This window comes from Erpetoichthys calabaricus, chromosome 3 (genome assembly GCF_900747795.2).
Source record: "Erpetoichthys calabaricus chromosome 3, fErpCal1.3, whole genome shotgun sequence".
Classification (NCBI taxonomy): Eukaryota; Metazoa; Chordata; class Cladistia; order Polypteriformes; family Polypteridae; genus Erpetoichthys; species Erpetoichthys calabaricus.
Window position 1 is genome coordinate 278,358,959 of NC_041396.2, and position 17,579 is coordinate 278,376,537.

At 40.8% G+C, this 17,579-nt stretch overlaps 1 protein-coding gene across 2 annotated transcripts in view; it reads right to left on the reverse strand.

The window, feature by feature from the left end:
• The window catches only part of agfg2 (ArfGAP with FG repeats 2), an 83,140-nt gene extending 66,315 nt beyond the window's left edge, over positions 1–16,825 (reverse strand). The window contains exons 1-2 of one of the 2 annotated variants that reach the window (XM_051924878.1): positions 16,433–16,825; positions 9,895–9,988 (exon numbers count right to left, since the gene is read on the reverse strand). In XM_051924878.1, the coding sequence (XP_051780838.1) occupies positions 9,895–9,988; positions 16,433–16,605 (267 nt within the window). In that variant the 5' untranslated portion in view covers positions 16,606–16,825. The remainder of the gene's footprint in view (positions 1–9,894; positions 9,989–16,432) is intronic. The other variant, XM_028798402.2, reaches the window with a different exon arrangement.
• Between the last annotated feature and the right edge of the window lie 754 nt (positions 16,826–17,579).

The following is a 17,579-nucleotide window of genomic DNA, read 5'->3' on the forward strand; positions in this document are numbered from 1 at the left end:
CTTTGGTTTTCGAAATGACTTTGAACTGGGTGATCTCCCTTTAATTTGGATGAACAATCTCTCTGACTCTAGTGAGTCTGACTGCGGATAAGTCTGACTTTTGCTCTGTAATTCCCCATAAATCTCTGGTACTAGATCGATTACCTAGGTTGTGTTGTGGGTTGCTGCCTTTTGGGTCATGCAGGGTCATGACTCACTGTTGTACTCAATGGATAAGGGACATTTATTGAACTGTGTAGTGCCTTATGATGGGTTGCTGCCAAGACTGTCAGCAGTGATTCTCCAAGGGGGACCATCCCATATCTGATGGTCATCATGTTCTGGGTCTTAAACACAATAAGAAAGACAAGATTGTGTCTAAGAATCACTAACCTGGGCCAACTTGACTTTTTTCTGGAAAGCTGCCAATGATCACGGCATATAAAATGCATTACCTGATTTAGTATTAGAATATACTGTCAGAAATGATATTGGCCTCTTTTTTTCTATTTGTTATGATATGGCAAACATTAAACTTTTTTTGTAATTTAAATAAATGTTTTATTTGGTTCTGAGTTGGGATTTCAGGGTTTCTGAAACATAGAGAATCTGATTTTATTGTTATTATCTTTTTATATTTAATCTGCAACATTTTTATACTGATTAATATTACTGTAATTATAGTAGAAAGAGCAGTCAGTCAGAATAGTCCAAAGAAGAGCAACTAGGCTGATTTCAGGACTGCAGGGGAAGAGTTATGGAGAAAGATCAAAAGAGCTGAGTCTTTTCAGTTTAAGAAAAAGAAGATGAAGAGGAGACATGAGTGAAGTTTTTAAAATTATGAATGGAATTAGTTCAGTGTCAAGACTCCTATTTTAAAACAAGTTCAGCAAAAACTCAAGACACAGATGGAAACTTGTTGAGGGAAAATTTCACACAAACATTAGGAAGTTTGTCTTTACATATAGAACCACAGACATATGGACAGTAGGACTTTTAGGGAGTTTCAAAACTCGGCGTGATGATTTTTTAGAAGAATTAAGTGGCAGGCTTTGTTGGGCTGAATAGCTTCTTCTCGTCTAGATTGTTCTGATTAAAGGATGGGAATCAGAAGAAACAACCAAGTCACAGGGCTAAGCAATGGTCAAAACTGAAAATCAAGAAGTAGGAAACATCAAAACCAAATCATAAACCAAAAATCATACCACAAGGTGGAGATTTGTTTCAAAATACCAGTAATAAAAGTTCAATGTAGGTACTATGCTAGTGAATATGTTAGGGTGATCTTTGAAGCGATGCATCAAGAAAGCCACATGCAGCACAGCTCCAGTGCTTCATAGGAAATCCCCATGGAAACTGATCTTACAACCTACCAAATGACAGTGCATCAGAAAAAGATAGTCAATAATATATAACTTGTAAACTGAAGCTCTGAATAAAATTCTGATTTCAGAATTTGATTCCTTGGGTGTTAAAATCTAAAAACGATGTCAAGATTAATATCCCAGCTTCAGGTAAACTCAAGAAAAAAATAAAGAGAAGCTCCATACATAACAGACAATTATAACTACTCACCACTATGTCATTTTGTTTTGACTTGGGCACTGCCATATCTGTGGCTTCTTTCTTAAGAGAAAACAATCTCTTGTTAGGGGTTTTTCCTTCAAAAGTCTCGCTGTGTGACATCACGCATAAGGCACTTTAAAAGCTGATGTCACCATGTATAGTGTCCAAGTCTTTCAAAAGGACTTCACGATATATAGTTTTTTGCAATGTGTGTTTAGACCAAAGAGTGTACGCATATTTATTTATTTACTTATGCATTGATTGATTCAAAAAGCCTCTGTAAAAATGCAAATTTCCCCCAGGGACATATAAAATATCTATCTATCTATCTTTAATCTCCCAACCTTTATCATAAAAAACCCTATGTTTCTTGCAGACAGAACAGGAGGAAAGCTCACCCCAATGATCTGTCTAATGGTCCAAATACCCTCTGCAAAGCCTTTTAATTGAGGGCAGAGCAGTTCACATATCAGGCAGGGATGCATCCTATTAAAGTGCTAAACTATGCTACTGTAGAATGCTCCAAGGATGGAGGGATTCATGCTAAACCCCTTTAGCTGTCTGAGGGAGAAGACCCTGCTGTCCCTCTTCCTCACTTTTTCTGCATGTACAGTCCATGTAAAGTCCACTGTATTGTGCACATCAACATAAACTGTCCCATCAAAAGTTTTTGGGGGGTGTACTCCTCTATGCTTCTTAAATCCCACAATTAACTCCTTCACCTTGACTACGCTGAGGGAAAGGCAGTGTTCCCGGCCTCAACATCTCAAGGCTCCAGCTAACGCTCTATTGGTGGTATCACATTTGAGATAAGGCATACCATCTGCACAACTGACAAAGATGCTGGACTTGTTAGAAGCCATACAGTCGTTGGTGTAGCATGAACACAAGACAGAACTTAGTACATATCCCTGGGGAGCACCCATGCTGAGGGTGAGAGGGAAGGAAGTAATCTCCTCCAGTCTAACCACCTGAAGTTCAGAATCTAGCTACACAAATGGCTGTTTAGAGCCAGGCAAAGTTTTTCAATCTGGATTTCTGTCTCACATTTTAGCTTTAAACATCATACCTTTTGACTTCCCGGTCTTGTCTTGCGCTTGTTTCTCTTCTGGCCCTAAACAACTAAATCTTGGAGGTATCCCACACTCCAAATCTCTGTCATAACACAATGGAGAAGTCCCCCTTGAGTTTAGGCTGTGACTGTCTTTGCTTGCCTTCTAATTTAAGACATGCAACCTCTTCCTTAGCATTCTCTTCCTACTACATTAAAAGATATCAGATCTTATATTGCCACATCAGATTGCATTCAAATCTCACGCATTAAGCATTTTAAACAAAAAGGCTATGAAAAACACACTTAGGTAATCTTGCTGCTACATTTCAAGAAAACATGCAGCAGCCCTGAAACTGTGTCAGCCCTCAGAACTGAGATTACTGCCAGATGGTTAGTTATGTTAGGAGATTCACACAGAGCTGATATGTACTGACAATATTGGGTAAGTCGCTCATAGTATAACTTGTGCTTATCTCTCTCTCTCATCTCCATCTTTAATATTACTACATACAGTGAGTCACCAATTCCTTAGGTTTATCCCACCCTGACACAAATTATATGTTCCAACATGTCCCAGGTCCGGTTGTAGCGATGCCATGTCTGTGGTATGCGGTTCTTTTTTGTATGTCCTGTTTAATATTGTTTATAAAAATACAGAGTGTATAGATGCCTGGGAGTTAATGTGGGGCCTGTATCTTTATTCAGGGCTAGAATGGCTGTGAAAGGGTTTATGGGTACTGTAGTCTTTATCTGTCTGTATTGACTGTAAACTACAGTACGAAATCCATAAGTACACTGGACTCAGAAAGTCTCCAGACCCTTTCACCTTACTCACATTTTGCTATGTTGCAGCCTTGTACTAAAATATCTAATTTTTTTTCCCCACCACAAGCAACACTCATTTCTCCAGAATAGCAAAACAGAAACAGGATTTTAGAAATGTTTACAAATTAAAAATAAAAACTGAAATATAATAATAGTAATAATTCTTTGCATTTATATAGCGCTTTTCTCATACTACACAAAGCGCTCAGCAATTGCAGGTTAAGGGCCTTGCTCAAGGGCCCAACAGAGCAGAGTCTCTTTTTTGGCATTTACGGGATTTGAACTGGCAACTTTCCGATTGCCAGTGCAGATCCCTAGACTCAGAGTCACCACTCCACCTAAATATCACATATATTCACAGCTTTTACTTGCTACTTTGTTGAAATACCTTTGCTGGTGATTCTAGTCCTGGAGTTCCAGTCTTGGGTATTAAGTGACAAGCTTCACACCCCTGGATTCTTCTCTGTGGATCCTCTCAAACTGTCAGGTTGGATAGAGACCATTGGTGGACAGCTATTTGCAGGTATCTCCAGAGATGTTCAAGTCTGGCCTTTTTGCTGGGCCACTCAAGGACATTTCAAGAGTCACCCCTAAGCCACTCCTGTGTTGTCTTTGCTTTATGCTTAGTGTCACTGTCCTGTTGGAAGTGAACCTTCTGACAAGTCTGCGGTCCAAAGTGCTTTCAAATAGGTTTTCATTAAGGATCTCTCTGTACTTTGCTCTGCTCAAATTTCCTTTAACCCTGTCTAGCCTGCCAGTAACTGCAGCAGTAAATATATACTGTCAGTCTGTCAAGACCCTCCACAACCTTTGCCACTTGCCCACTCAATCCATCCATCCATTTTCTAACCCGCTGAATCCGAACACAGGGTCACAGGGGTCTGCTGGAGCCAATCCCAGCCAACACAGGGCACAAGGCAGGAACCAATCCCGGGCAGGGTGCCAACCCACTGCAGGACACACACAAACACACCAAGCACACACTAGGGCCAATTTAGGATCGCCAATCCACCTAACCTGCATGTCTTTGGACTGTGGGAGGAAACCGGAGCGCCCGGAGGAAACCCACGCAAACACGGGGAGAACATGCAAACTCCACGCAGGGAGGACCCGGGAAGCGAACCCGGGTCTCCTAACTGCGAGGCAGCAGCGCTACCACTGCGCCACCGTGCCGCCCGCGCCCACTCAATCATTAAATAAAATTAAATTGCTGCTACTTCTTTGTCTTGTCTTTGCGCAATGTCTTGTCTTGTTTGTGTTTTAATTTTAATTTAAATTTTAATTCTATTTTTAAATTATTATTTGCACGTCATGTTGTTACACTGTGGACCCTGAGCTTCGCAATTTCGTCTATCTGTATACTTGTATATGGTTGAGATGACAATAAAGTTCACTTTGACTTTGACTTAAATACACATTACACTTCCCACTCACCACACAGCAGTACCTGCACTCCATCACCCCCCACACTCTGCAGCATCCCCTAGTACACACGCCTCCTACTCTGGCCATTTTGGGATGTTTATTCTCTCATTTAGGTTTCTTGGTGTAGGTAATGAAGCCCTAACATTTAGATGCCCACTCAGACTGGCAATTCAGCTCCTACCACTGACTCACTAAGTGACTTTGGACAAGTCACATCCCCTGTTAATCCTGAAATTGTAGAAATACAGAAATCATTTTAATTCACATGTGCAGCTCCCTGGGGTTGGGGTGGTGGTCACTAGTAATGGTGCCAGATAGCCTTTTCCACAGCATCGGCTAGTCACTAATCTTTAACATAATTCCTTAGGTTTGGACCACTCTAACACTGCTTAATATGAGTAGGACTGGCACCTTGTCCAGCTGGCTCCTGCCCTGCGGCCAATGCTGCAGACAGGTTGTGGCCCCCAAGACTCTGAACAAGATTAGTAGGACTGAAAATGGATGAATGGATGTATGGACAGCAACTTAAGACGATGTCACATTACATGATTTCTACTCATTGGGTATGTCATATTTGCCAACTGCTGTTTCTGAACTACCTGCACAGTTGTTCTCCCCCCTTTTTGTGACAGCCAATAGTGTGCTGCCTGATGGAGGCCGTGCTGTATGAAGGGTTAACAGCTATGGCAAATTCACCAATCTTAGCCCTCTTTTTTCCTTTTTTTTCATTCTGTTGTATTATGTGGGTGACACTGTGGCGTAGTAGTATCGCTGCTGCCTCACGGTAAGGAGACCAGGGTTCAAGTCCCAGGTCCTCCCTGCAGGTTCTGTCCTTGTCTGCGTGGATTTTCCCCAGGTGCTGTGGTTTCCTCCCACTGTCCAAACTCATGCGGGTTAGGTGGATTTATGACACTAAATTGACCAGTGTGTGAGGGGACTGATGCCCTGTCCAGGGTTTGTTCCTGCCTTGTGCCATATCTGCTGGGAGTGGCTCCTGCAACTTTGGTCTGGATCAAGCGGGTCAAAAAATAACAAGACATGTTTTAGTATGTAAGCCATGAGACATCAGGCAGACAAGCTTCTCTTCTGTTTGTGAGCTCCAAAACTCCTGTGTTCCTTACTCCTTGTTGCTACGTTATATGCATTGTACTTTCGGATGAGCATTCATTGGTTTTCAGATCACATGCACACTGAGGTCATAGTTACAACTAGACATTGTCAAAGCAAGGCATGGATTAGTTGGAATGAGTCTCTGGCCATGTCACACTGCATGACTGTATGTCACGGGAGCACACCACCAACTGCCTCCAACTCGCTAAGATTACATAAATGAAGGGCATAACTAAAAAATCACTGGAGAAGTCATCTAATGTGACATGGCCATTAGACAACTGACTCTTCTGAAAGGAATTCCTCATGGCAGAGGTGGATAGCCCTGTTATGGGTTAAGGCTGATTCACCCACTTGTGCTCATGGACCCAAAGCATCCAAGAAAGTCATTGCAATGGGGCTGAAGAAGTCACAGCAGACAGATGTGCAGTGGGATATGCTATATTTAAACAGCTGAGGCCTAACTGTCTGCTGTTATTTGTTTCTCTTCAAGTATTTTTTTTTCTTCTTCTTCCCCTTCATTAAGTGTAAACAAATGGGCATCAGCCTAGAGAGGTTGCATCCCATGAAAGCCACTATATAAAATAAAGACTGACTGATTGGTATAATATAGATGGCACCTTTCAATAATATTTTCCCACAGCTCCACTAGCTCCACTACTACGTATTCACTGATGACAAGCACATAAGAAGTGAGGTGTATGCCATCAATGACAGACATACCAAACTTATCTGACAACACCTAATGTTATATTATTAACAATAAAACAAATCCAGTAAACACCAAAGGCCCACTACAGGACTGGCTGTTCTCCATCCTGATCATAAAGGCATACTTCTGTTTCTGCATTCACCAAATGTGAAATTCAAAGTCAAAACTACCAACAAATTTGGATGCACTGGACTCTAAAATTTGATCATTCTTTATTATCTGTCTAGTTACTCAACTTGCTTAATTCAACTTTTTAGGAATGTGGGGAACTTCAGTCAATCCTACAATCCTAGAAATAGACAGACAGATCGATCAAATCAGGTTGTTTTCAAAAAAGATGAATGTGCCAAAACACCACATACAAAGCTATCCCATAATCCCATTGCCCCATCCCGTTTCACATCCCATCTAAAGTGATTTGCATTGTCCATTAAATAAAATGAAGTTTATGATGTGCTGGACAGTGGTGATGTGTTGCATGTTGGGAGAAGATGCAAGTGAGAATTTCCTTGGCTTCCGCACATGTCACTCCATTACCACTCTTACTTCTACCACTAGAGGTCCGCCATTTTTCTCTCTTGCACCCTTAGGCTGACCCATTTCAGGCCGTAACACTTTGGACTTTCCTATTTATTTCATCAACCTTTTCTTCTAATGATATATCAGTAAGTGCACTCAGTGAAAGAAGCTCTATTCAACAAAGTGATTGAGATTAATGATGGGTCCAGCGTATCTCTTCATTCTTTTGTGTGCATAACACATTTGTAGCAGGCATCTTTTAAGGTTGGGTATATGCTGTATGTGACATTCTTTGTATGTGTAACATTACTGGAATGTAATGACAGGCACGTGAATGGGTGTAGCATTCCAGTCTCTCAGTGTCCTGACTGTGGTGGCTTAGTGACACGTGTTAGCTCCTGGGGTTGGGCAAATGCTTCAACTTATGCAATGCTAAAAAGTAAAACTATGACGTTCTCTACATCCTTTCTGCAGCCTTCGAGACAATAATATGCTCACAGTATGTAAAACGTTTAATCATTATAACTCTTTCTGACATTATTTTATACATCATTCTACTTATATTTTTGCTCCCAATGAAATGCTAATTATGGGGTTTATAAAATTTTGAAGTGCAATTCACTAATATAACGAGCTTTGGGTACAGTTTACCATATTAGCACAACCTGTACATAAAAATGCCACTAAGTTTCAAGACAACAAAAAATGAAAATACTCAAAACATAATAAAGTAATCTATCTATCTAATAGATTATTATATGGTATCTTTATTATCTATTTTTTAATATATCTATTTTAAACACTATGAGGAATCCTGTAATAATAGAGAAAACAACAGCCTCCCCACCAAGATCTGCCCTGTCAGTGACTGCCAATTTCCACAACAGAACCAATCCAAAGCAACCCAATGAAACCTAGCCATATTTGGAATCTTATACCAACAACCAGTTTCGGTTCAGTACATTCGAGGTCAGTGGGCCATAACATTGGAGGCGGGGCACATCTGTCTAGACTATCAAAGTTTGCATTCCCAGTTCTGTCAAAATATCCCAGGTACACCAATGAAGGGTGTGTCTCACATTTTTACCGTGTGCCCCTCCCCTTGGTCCACCCTTCAAATAATGCATTTACTGGGCAGTTGGTATGTAACCTGGAGAAACTGGTTTGTCAGCTGATATTATTATCTCCTAATTTTGGAAGGTGCCTCTTAAAGGTCATCTGTATTCAGTTATGAAATTCCCACCATATATACCATTTATGGTCCCTGGGACTTTGGTCCTCTTGGCACAAAAAACATTTTCCAGACAAAACCAACGCTCCAAAAGAAAATACAGTATCTCCTGTATAAATACTGTACATATATGTATGTACATCAATCAGCCACAACATTAACAACACTGACAGGTGAATGTGAATAACTTTGATTACCTTATTACGAAAGCACCTGTCAAGCAGTGGGATATATTAGGCAGCAAGTGAACAGTCAGTTCTTGAAGGTGATGTGTTGGAAGCAGGAAAAATGGGCAAGCATAATGATCTGAGGGACAAGGGACAAATTGTGATTGCTGAACGACCGGGTCACAACATCTCCAAAATGGAAAATCTTTTGAGGTGGGGGGGTGGGGTTCCCAGGATGCTGTGCTTAGTACCTGCTAAAAGTGGTCCAAGGAAGGACAACTGGTAAACCATTGACAGGACCATAGGTGCCCATGGCTCACTGATGTGTTTTGGAGAGCGAAGGCCAGCCTGTCTGGTCTGATCCAACAAAAAATGCTACTGCAGCACAAATTGTGGAAAAAACGTCATGCTGGCCATGAGAGAAAGATGTCAGAACACACAGTGCATCACACTTTGTTGCGTATGGGGCTGTGTAACTACAGAACGGTCAGAGTGCTTCTGCTGACCACATCCATACATACATGTACACACCCCTTTATGGCAAAGAAATTACCTGATGTCAATGACCTCTTTCAGCAGGATAAAGTGCCCTGCAAAACTGCAAAAATTGCTCAGGAATGTTATGAAATACATAAAAAAAAAAAAAGAGTACAAGATGGTGACTTGGCCTCCAAATACCCCATATCTCAATCTGATTAAGCATCTATTGGATGTGCTGGAAAAACAAGTCTGATCTATGGAGGCACAACCTCTCAACTTACAGGTCTTAAAGGATCTGACGTCTTGGTGCAAATACCACAGGACACCTTCAGAGGTCTAGTGGACTCCATGCCTCAACGAGTCGGAGTAGTATTGGCAGTATAAGGGAGACCTGCACAATATTAGGCAGATTAATGCTGTGGCTACAATGTATTAGTATGATAAAAAGTAGCACCCAACATCTTTGTAGTTTAAGGAGTGCACCCTCAATGGATGCATTATGTTATGAAAATAAAGCTCCAATAAATGGTCCTTGCTTTCTCAAGCTTTCTTTTTTTATGCCACAGCTAAAGTAAAAATGTTTAAATGAACACATACGAAAAAAAAAAAATATATGTATATATATATATATATATATATATATATATATATATATATATATATATATATATATATATATATATATTTATACACACACGCACACACATATACAGGTATACATATACCTGTATATATATATATTTTGCATACTTCTCTTTGCTGCTTTGATACTAAACATTCTGTGATGCTGCTGTGGCATCACCCCATACATGCCAGCTGCTCCCACCTCATTTCCATGTGCCTGAAGGAACTCCACTTCCTGTTGTGAGAATGTTGTCATGGAGATGGATTTCACACGGTGTGGTGGATTCAGGCCTCTCCTGGGAAATGATGAAAAACAACAACAAAAAGCAAGTCAAATTGAAAATCATTGAACTAACAGCCACAGTATAGCTCCCCTCAACAGGATTTACTGTCATTCTGTGACCTATGGTCATAGTCACGACTGCTTGTCACCATAATATCATTAAGGTTAGGCCTGCTCAGCATTTGCCTGCCTTCAATAATTTGGTCAAATCTCAGATCAGTCAGGTCTTCTCACACAACAGTTTGAATAAATGTCACTAATACTGGGCCTCATTAGTCCTTTACATGTTTTGCTGGTCTAACATCAAGAGGACCAGGCCTGGTTTGGACTTCTCTACTGTCTGTAACCCCGATATATCTCATCAAAATCAGTCTCAGACAAGACTCTTTATTCTTTCGTAATCTGGTCAGATCACAATTCTGCAGACCCATGCAAGGAGTTCATAGGCTGTAATAGCTGTTCCTGAGGACAGTTGTGGATTATGGCTTTTCCTCATTGTGCAGTCTGGTTTGATCTCAATGTGTCTCTGTCTGCTAAAGTCTTCTCAGATAGCAATTTGAGCAGATCTCACAAATACTATACCTTTGGTCCACTATCATTTGTGACTGGTCAGCAAATTTCCAGAGTCTGTAAACCAATCATCTGTCATTTCAGTCACTATTGATTAAAACCAGTTCAATCTGATCAGACCACAGTTATACTGGCTGTCCAAAGCCTTCATACACTGTAACACACCTGCCTCAGGACAGTTGTGAACCAGGCTTCTCATTACTATGGTGTACACTAGCTGGACATCATTAAGGCTGACTTAAGTCAGGACTCCTCCAGTCTCTAATGTAGTCTGATGTCCATGCAGTCACTTTTGCTCACATAGCAGTTTAGGCAAATCCGAATCAGAATCACATTTATTGACCATGTCTGCTTGCATACAACGAATTTGACTGTTTTTTTAGATGATTCTCCAAGCTGAGTTACATGACAGGCATACACACAATTGACATTTACACACCTGAGACAAATACAAGACAAAGAATGGAACACATGTATACAAATGGCAAGACATACTGCAATAAATACTGAATTAAGCATTAGCTGTATGCAAGAGTATTGAATGATACTAGGGTACCAAACTGAGCAAGGACAGATGAATTAACCATTTGTGAGCTTGATGGCCTATGCAGAGAACCTGCTCTTATATCTGCTTGTTCTGGCATAATTAAGTTTGTAACACTGTCAGATGGGGGAAGTTCAAAAAAAGTTTGTGGCCTGGATGTAAGGGGTCGGTGATGATTTTCCCTACCTGCTTCATGATTCTGGATCCTATAAGGGAGGAAGACTGGTGCTAATGACCTCACTGACAAACCTGATTGTTGTAACCTGTACTTCTCATGACTGGTTGCTGATCCAAACCACACTATAATGGATGACCTTAGAACTGACCCAGTGCAGAATTGAATGAGTAGCTTCTGTGGTACATGGAATGCCCTCAGCTGTCGCAGGAAGTACCATCCCTGCTGTGCCTTTTTTATGATGGAATCTCTATTGGTCATCCATGTCAAGTCCTGTGAGATGATAGATCCCAAAAACATGAAGGTTTCCACAACTGACACATTATTACTAACTCTTTCAGGGAGGATGTCGACTTTTGTTGAAATTCAGGGGTAGAGGATGGTAATCAGCTGTAAACTACGACAAAACTCACCACAATGTTTTAGTTCAACTATTTTTGCAAGAAGGAAAATTAGCTTTGTTGATCTGACCTCGATTCCCTGCGCATACACGAGTAATAGCAAAGAGCAAACAACCCTTATGGAATCGACATCTGGCAAAAGACTAAAGCGAATGCACAAAGCAAAATACTCCGTGGACAACATTTTGTGTATTGTGGACGACATTTTGTGTGTTATCTCTGAATTGGATTCCGACTTTTCAGACTCCGATTTTGATGCAAGCAATCTGGAGATGGAGATTGAAAACAAAAGTGAGGTACCAGCATCAGCTGATTGGTCCCCAGCTGATCGTGGTGCTGAACACGTTCGTGTAGCTGATGCGCCTACAGCAATGTTTGCTTGAGATGACCACTACTTACGATGACAAGAGGTACAAATCAAATTGTGTCACACTGCGACTGCCACCACTGCCCACCTGTGGAATGAAGATAGCCAGGCAGCCAGCCCTGCCAGAGACTCCAAAAAGGTGCCAACAAGCAGGCACAGCACGCAGCAACAGACGTTTTATGTTGATTTATGTGTGAAACCATTGCTTTCTGTGCTTTTCAGAAAACTGAGTTTTTTGGAAAAAATATTCAGCCCTCAAAGAGTTAGGTACGGAAAGTGGAGGGTAATATGGGGGAGGGGGGCCTCCTGAAGTCCACTATCACTTCCACAGTTTTGAGTGGGTTCAACTCCAGAATGTTCTGATCATACTGAAGGGCCACCTGCTCAACCTCACTTGTGTATGAAGACACATCATCATTCCTAAAGAGTCCAATGATGGTGGTGTCATCTGCAAATCTCACTAATGCTGGGCCTGGTAAGGCTGGTCTTGGTCTTACTGATCTGGATACTTACTTACTGGTTTTATTGGTCTTATCTCAGAAGGATTTGGCCTTGTCAAGACTTTCTATAGTCTGCAACCTGCTCTCCCTCATCAGAGATAGTTTTTTCTTATAATCTGGTCTGATCAATCACATTTATACTGACTATAACATGCACTCAACAAATTGTAATGACCTGATCTGGAATCTGAGGATGTCATATAAAGGTCAGTACTGGTAAAAATTAACCCTCATATTATAACATGCTCAAATTGGAGCTTAGCCATGGTGCAGGCTTCAAAAATGATATGCCCCCTCAGGAAATCCTTGATTCTGTGTGCCCCTAACCCTACTGTCTTGACGTCCTTAACATTTGGCCTAAATGTCCTTTCTGTCATATGCAATCTGGTCAAATCTAGGAAGAGTCAATTTTGATCTGGCCAGGCCTGTCCAGAACTTCTCAGACGGCCATTTGAACAGACCTAATTGGTACTGGGCCTTGGGTCTAGTAATACTTTACCTAGGCAGCATATATTCATGATCTGTAATTTGATTATCTGTAATTAGTTAATGGGTAAAACCAAATCCTATCGGATCGGGGCTATACTGGCCCTGGCTAGAACTTCATGAAATATAATGACTCCACCTCAGTGTAGTTTGGGACAAGATTTCTCATCTTTGTGTTAATTGGTTTGGCCTAGGAAGCACTTTCTACCATCTGTAATTTGGCCAGATCTTGGTTCTATCAAGTCTACTAAAGTCTACTGAGGCTCAGCAGATGTCACTGCTATCGGGCCTGAAAAGACCTTTGATGTTGTCATTTTTATCTCAGTAGAGCTTGGTCTCATCATCATACTTCCACAGTCTGTAATCTGTTCATTTAAAATTTTACTCAACATCAGCCAAAAATAATTCTCATAATGTAATCTTCATAAAATCATGTTCTAGAAAGGATTTAAAAAACTATAATGAAGAACCACCATTAAAGTGGTTGATATCATCACTTTTGGGTCTGGTTGGTTCTCTGCAGTTTGTTATCTGACTAAATCACAGCAGGGTCAGTCTTGACCAAGGCTCTTCTCTACCCTGTTGTCTGGTCAGCTATAGTGAAGTAAAGTTGAGCCTAACAATTAAAGTTTAGACTTTAGTGGTCCTGTGTAACCCTTGCTTTAGTAAGGGGTGCTCCTTACAATACTAATTGGTTTCTTGTCTTTCAGGTTGCCATGAATCCCACTGGTCCACTGTTTCTGCTCCAGTCAGATCTCAGTAAAGTCAGTCTTGGGTTATTCAGATCACCATGTTGTCATCTGGTCAGATCACATTTCAATAGGTCTCAGGCAAGTGTGTTCATTTTGCAATGTGGGCCTAGCCTGGACATCAAACTGCACTGGTCTAATTGTGGCTACTTTGACCAGTAGAGGAACTGCCAGAAATCTATTATCTGCTCAAACATCTTCAGAGTTATCCTGGCAGTGTCCTGCCGCTCATCTAGTAATGTAGTCAAGGTAAGTTAGACACTTCCCTCAGATCACTGAACTGTGAGATCTCAGAGTGATTTTATTTCAATAAAGTAAGAGGAGCATTGGGACCGATAATGAATTTTCTCTTATTTGTCTTATCTGGAAAAAAGCAAGATATCAGATCCATTTAGACTTCATTTGGAATTATTAAAATTAATTTGCAAATGAACTGTGCATTCATCTTTAATCATTTATGTAAATTTAAAATGGACAAACAAATCAAAGGTTGGGCCAATTTAGAAGTGTCAAGAACTTTGAAGAAAGCTAAAATGACAATTTGACAGTTCAGTGGAATGAATATAAAAAAGACCTAAACGTAAATGATGGAGCAAAGAAGAAGCTTGTTGGAGAATTGAAGAAACAGAAAAGTGACCACACTGTCATTTTTAAAATCCCCCTAGTCTCTTTTCAAAACAAATGAGGGAATACCCTTCAAAAGTAAAAAGGGAATATGACTGACAGTGCTTGTTTTAAAAGCCACCAAAGAGAGTCAATAATCTATCTAATATAGAAATACTGTATATAATATATACTGGATATTGTTTTTATTCATTTGTATTATGTATATGAATACAGAATGTATGTGAATACAGACAATTGTATTAGAGACTAGGGAACCAAAAGCACATTTCTTACCAGTGAGCTTATTGATACTGAAATGGAATGTGTGTCTCAAACTCTCACAGTCTGAGAAACCCCCAAAACACTTACTGTACGAATGGATTAATAACAGCTGCCTGAAATGCTAGCAAATGGCCTGTAGATAGATAGATAGATAGATAGATAGATAGATAGATAGATAGATAGATAGATAGATAGATAGATAGATAGATAGATAGATAGATAGATAGATAGATAAGCAGCCATACCACATGCTCTTCAGAACAGTTAATCCACCTGAAGTTAAACATGTTTGAGTCCAATCAGTACTTGGGTAGGAGACCAACAAGGAATGCACTGGATTGCTGCTGGATGAGGTGTTGCCGAGGCCATAGGGTGCACTTACCCTGTGGTCTGTGTGTGGATCTCAATGCCCCAGTGCAATTACGGGGACACTGTGCTGAAAAAAGGAAGCCATCTTTTGGATAAGATGTAAGAACAAGGTCCTGATTCTCTGTGGTCATAAAATATTCCATGAGCATCGTTCGAAAAGAGTAGGGTGATCCACGATGTCCTGGTGAAACTGCCCATTGTGGCCATATCTGGCAACAATCACTCCTTGTCTTTTATTGGCCGTCTCTCTCACTGGTTCACCACCAGCAAATTATGGTGAGTGTACTGGCACAAAAAAAGGCTGCCGTTGCATCATCCAGGTGGATGCTGCACATTGGTAGTGGTTTACATGGTTCCCTAGAAAAGCACTATATTAATGTGGTAATTAATTATTATTGGCATGATAGATAGATAGATAGATAGATAGATAGATAGATAGATAGATAGATAGATAGATAGATAGATAGATAGATAGATAGATAGATAGATAGATAGATATTTCTGTCTTTAATGTAGTGTCTTTCTTATCTATCCAGGTATACTTACTAGAGACATCTATAGGAATGCATCTGTTTAAGACAGTTACAGACAGACAGACAGTCAGACAGGCAGACTGATAGAAAGACAGATGTGAAAGGCACTATATAATAGATAGATGTGAAAGGCACTATATAATAGATAGATAGATAGATAGATAGATAGATAGATAGATAGATAGATAGATAGATAGATAGATAGATAGAAATGGAACTATATAGACAGTGCTGTCATAATATTGTCCGCTTGCTATTAATATACTGCAAATCTGGAAGACTGTCACCTGCTGGCAAACTCCTCATCGTGTCAAACTTTACTTTTAAAATGTCATAGTACTCTAAAGTGTTAATCAGTTTCACTGCGTTCATCGTAATGCAAAAAGCTGAGTTGCATTCTTTTTTAATCCATAACTTTATTATTACGTTAAAGGTACGGGTTCTGGGACCTCTGGGAGGTTGAGAACCCGCAGATACATTCACCTGAAATGATTTATACCGACTTTGTACTGAGGATAAAGATCAAAAAATGCTTTCCGATTTAAACTATCAGATAGATAGATAGATGATTTAAGCCACCACAAACAAACCTTGTCAACAAGGCTCAGTGCTCCTCGTAAAGTTCGGGCGCTTTATGACCAGTTGGGCGCGACCAGAGGAAAAACAAACGCGTATAAAAAATAAAGACTGCCTTGTAGGAGGTCCATTTTGGAGAAGAAAAAACGGGGAAGTGACCTATGTGGACATATCAGAAAGACTGCGATAAGAAAGAAAGAAAGAAAGAAAGAAAGAAAGAAAGAAAGAAAGAAAGAAAGAAAGAAAGAAAGAAAGCCCACCAGTTCGCAGCATACGGCGTGATTTTAAAGAGGACTCACAGGATCCCAGAGCACGACGTGCACACGAAACTCCCGACGGTGATGTCCACATACGTGACTCCGGGCTGCTCGCACTCAAAGCACTGCCTGTTGGCGTTGCCTTTACCCAGCTCTCGTACCCTCTTGGAAAAAATCTCCTGGTTGTCCTTTGGCTTCCGATTGCTTGCTGACATGTTTTCCCTTTTTCTTCTTCTTCTTCTTGCGTCTCATGCGCCACTCTACCACCGACGCCTTTTACTGACAGCCCCGCAAAAATAATTTAGCAATCGCGCATTCAGTGCCTCGGTGGAATGTCGCGCGCCGCCTGCACCATTCCAGCCCAGATATTTACATTTTCTGCGACTGCGTTGCGCGTCAAACAGATAAATCACCACTGCCGCCTCCCGCTCGTTTGACACACACCCCCTTCTCCCTCCCGCTCACTCGCTCGCTCTCACTCCCCCCGCTCCGCTGTTTTCCTTCTGCTCAGTGCTGCTCTGCGGGGTTACTGTGAGAAATTTAGCAAGAGACGATACGTTATCAGAACCGCTACGGGAAGGACAGTGGACTGATAAGCAAAACTTCAAAAGACCACAAGATCTTTTAACGTCAAAATGCCACTCCTATCAAACGAAAAAAAAGTGCGCGGACACGTCAGTTGTTCTCATGGGTTTCTTTGCTCGATTGCTCACAAATGCAAGCTTAAAGAGATGATTACAGCAGAGATATTAATTTAACATTACATGGCGTTCACCATGAAAAGTACCACTCGATCCTAACCAGCTAAATGTGTCAGTTCAACACGACCCACGCCTCAGTGCTGCATTCCTCACCCCCAGCTTACTGGAACGGGCGGCTTTGCAGAGCCATTCATAAAACGAATACGCCAGGAAGGCAAAGTAACAAACAGAATATAAAAATGCAGGGCTTGGGATTATTGATCTGTAATCGTCTCATCTGACCTGCAAAGATTTTTTTTTCCAAAATAGCCCTCCTGATTTATGCATTGCACCTGACACGGTTTCCGTTTGCGATTTTTTCCTTCTATGTATGTGGGTTTACGGCTTTCATTCTCCTCGCAACAAGTACAGTAAGATGTGGAGGCCGAGCGCGGAGATCGCACTGAGGCACTTTATACTCTACAGCCCTTACTGTGATTGAATATAAA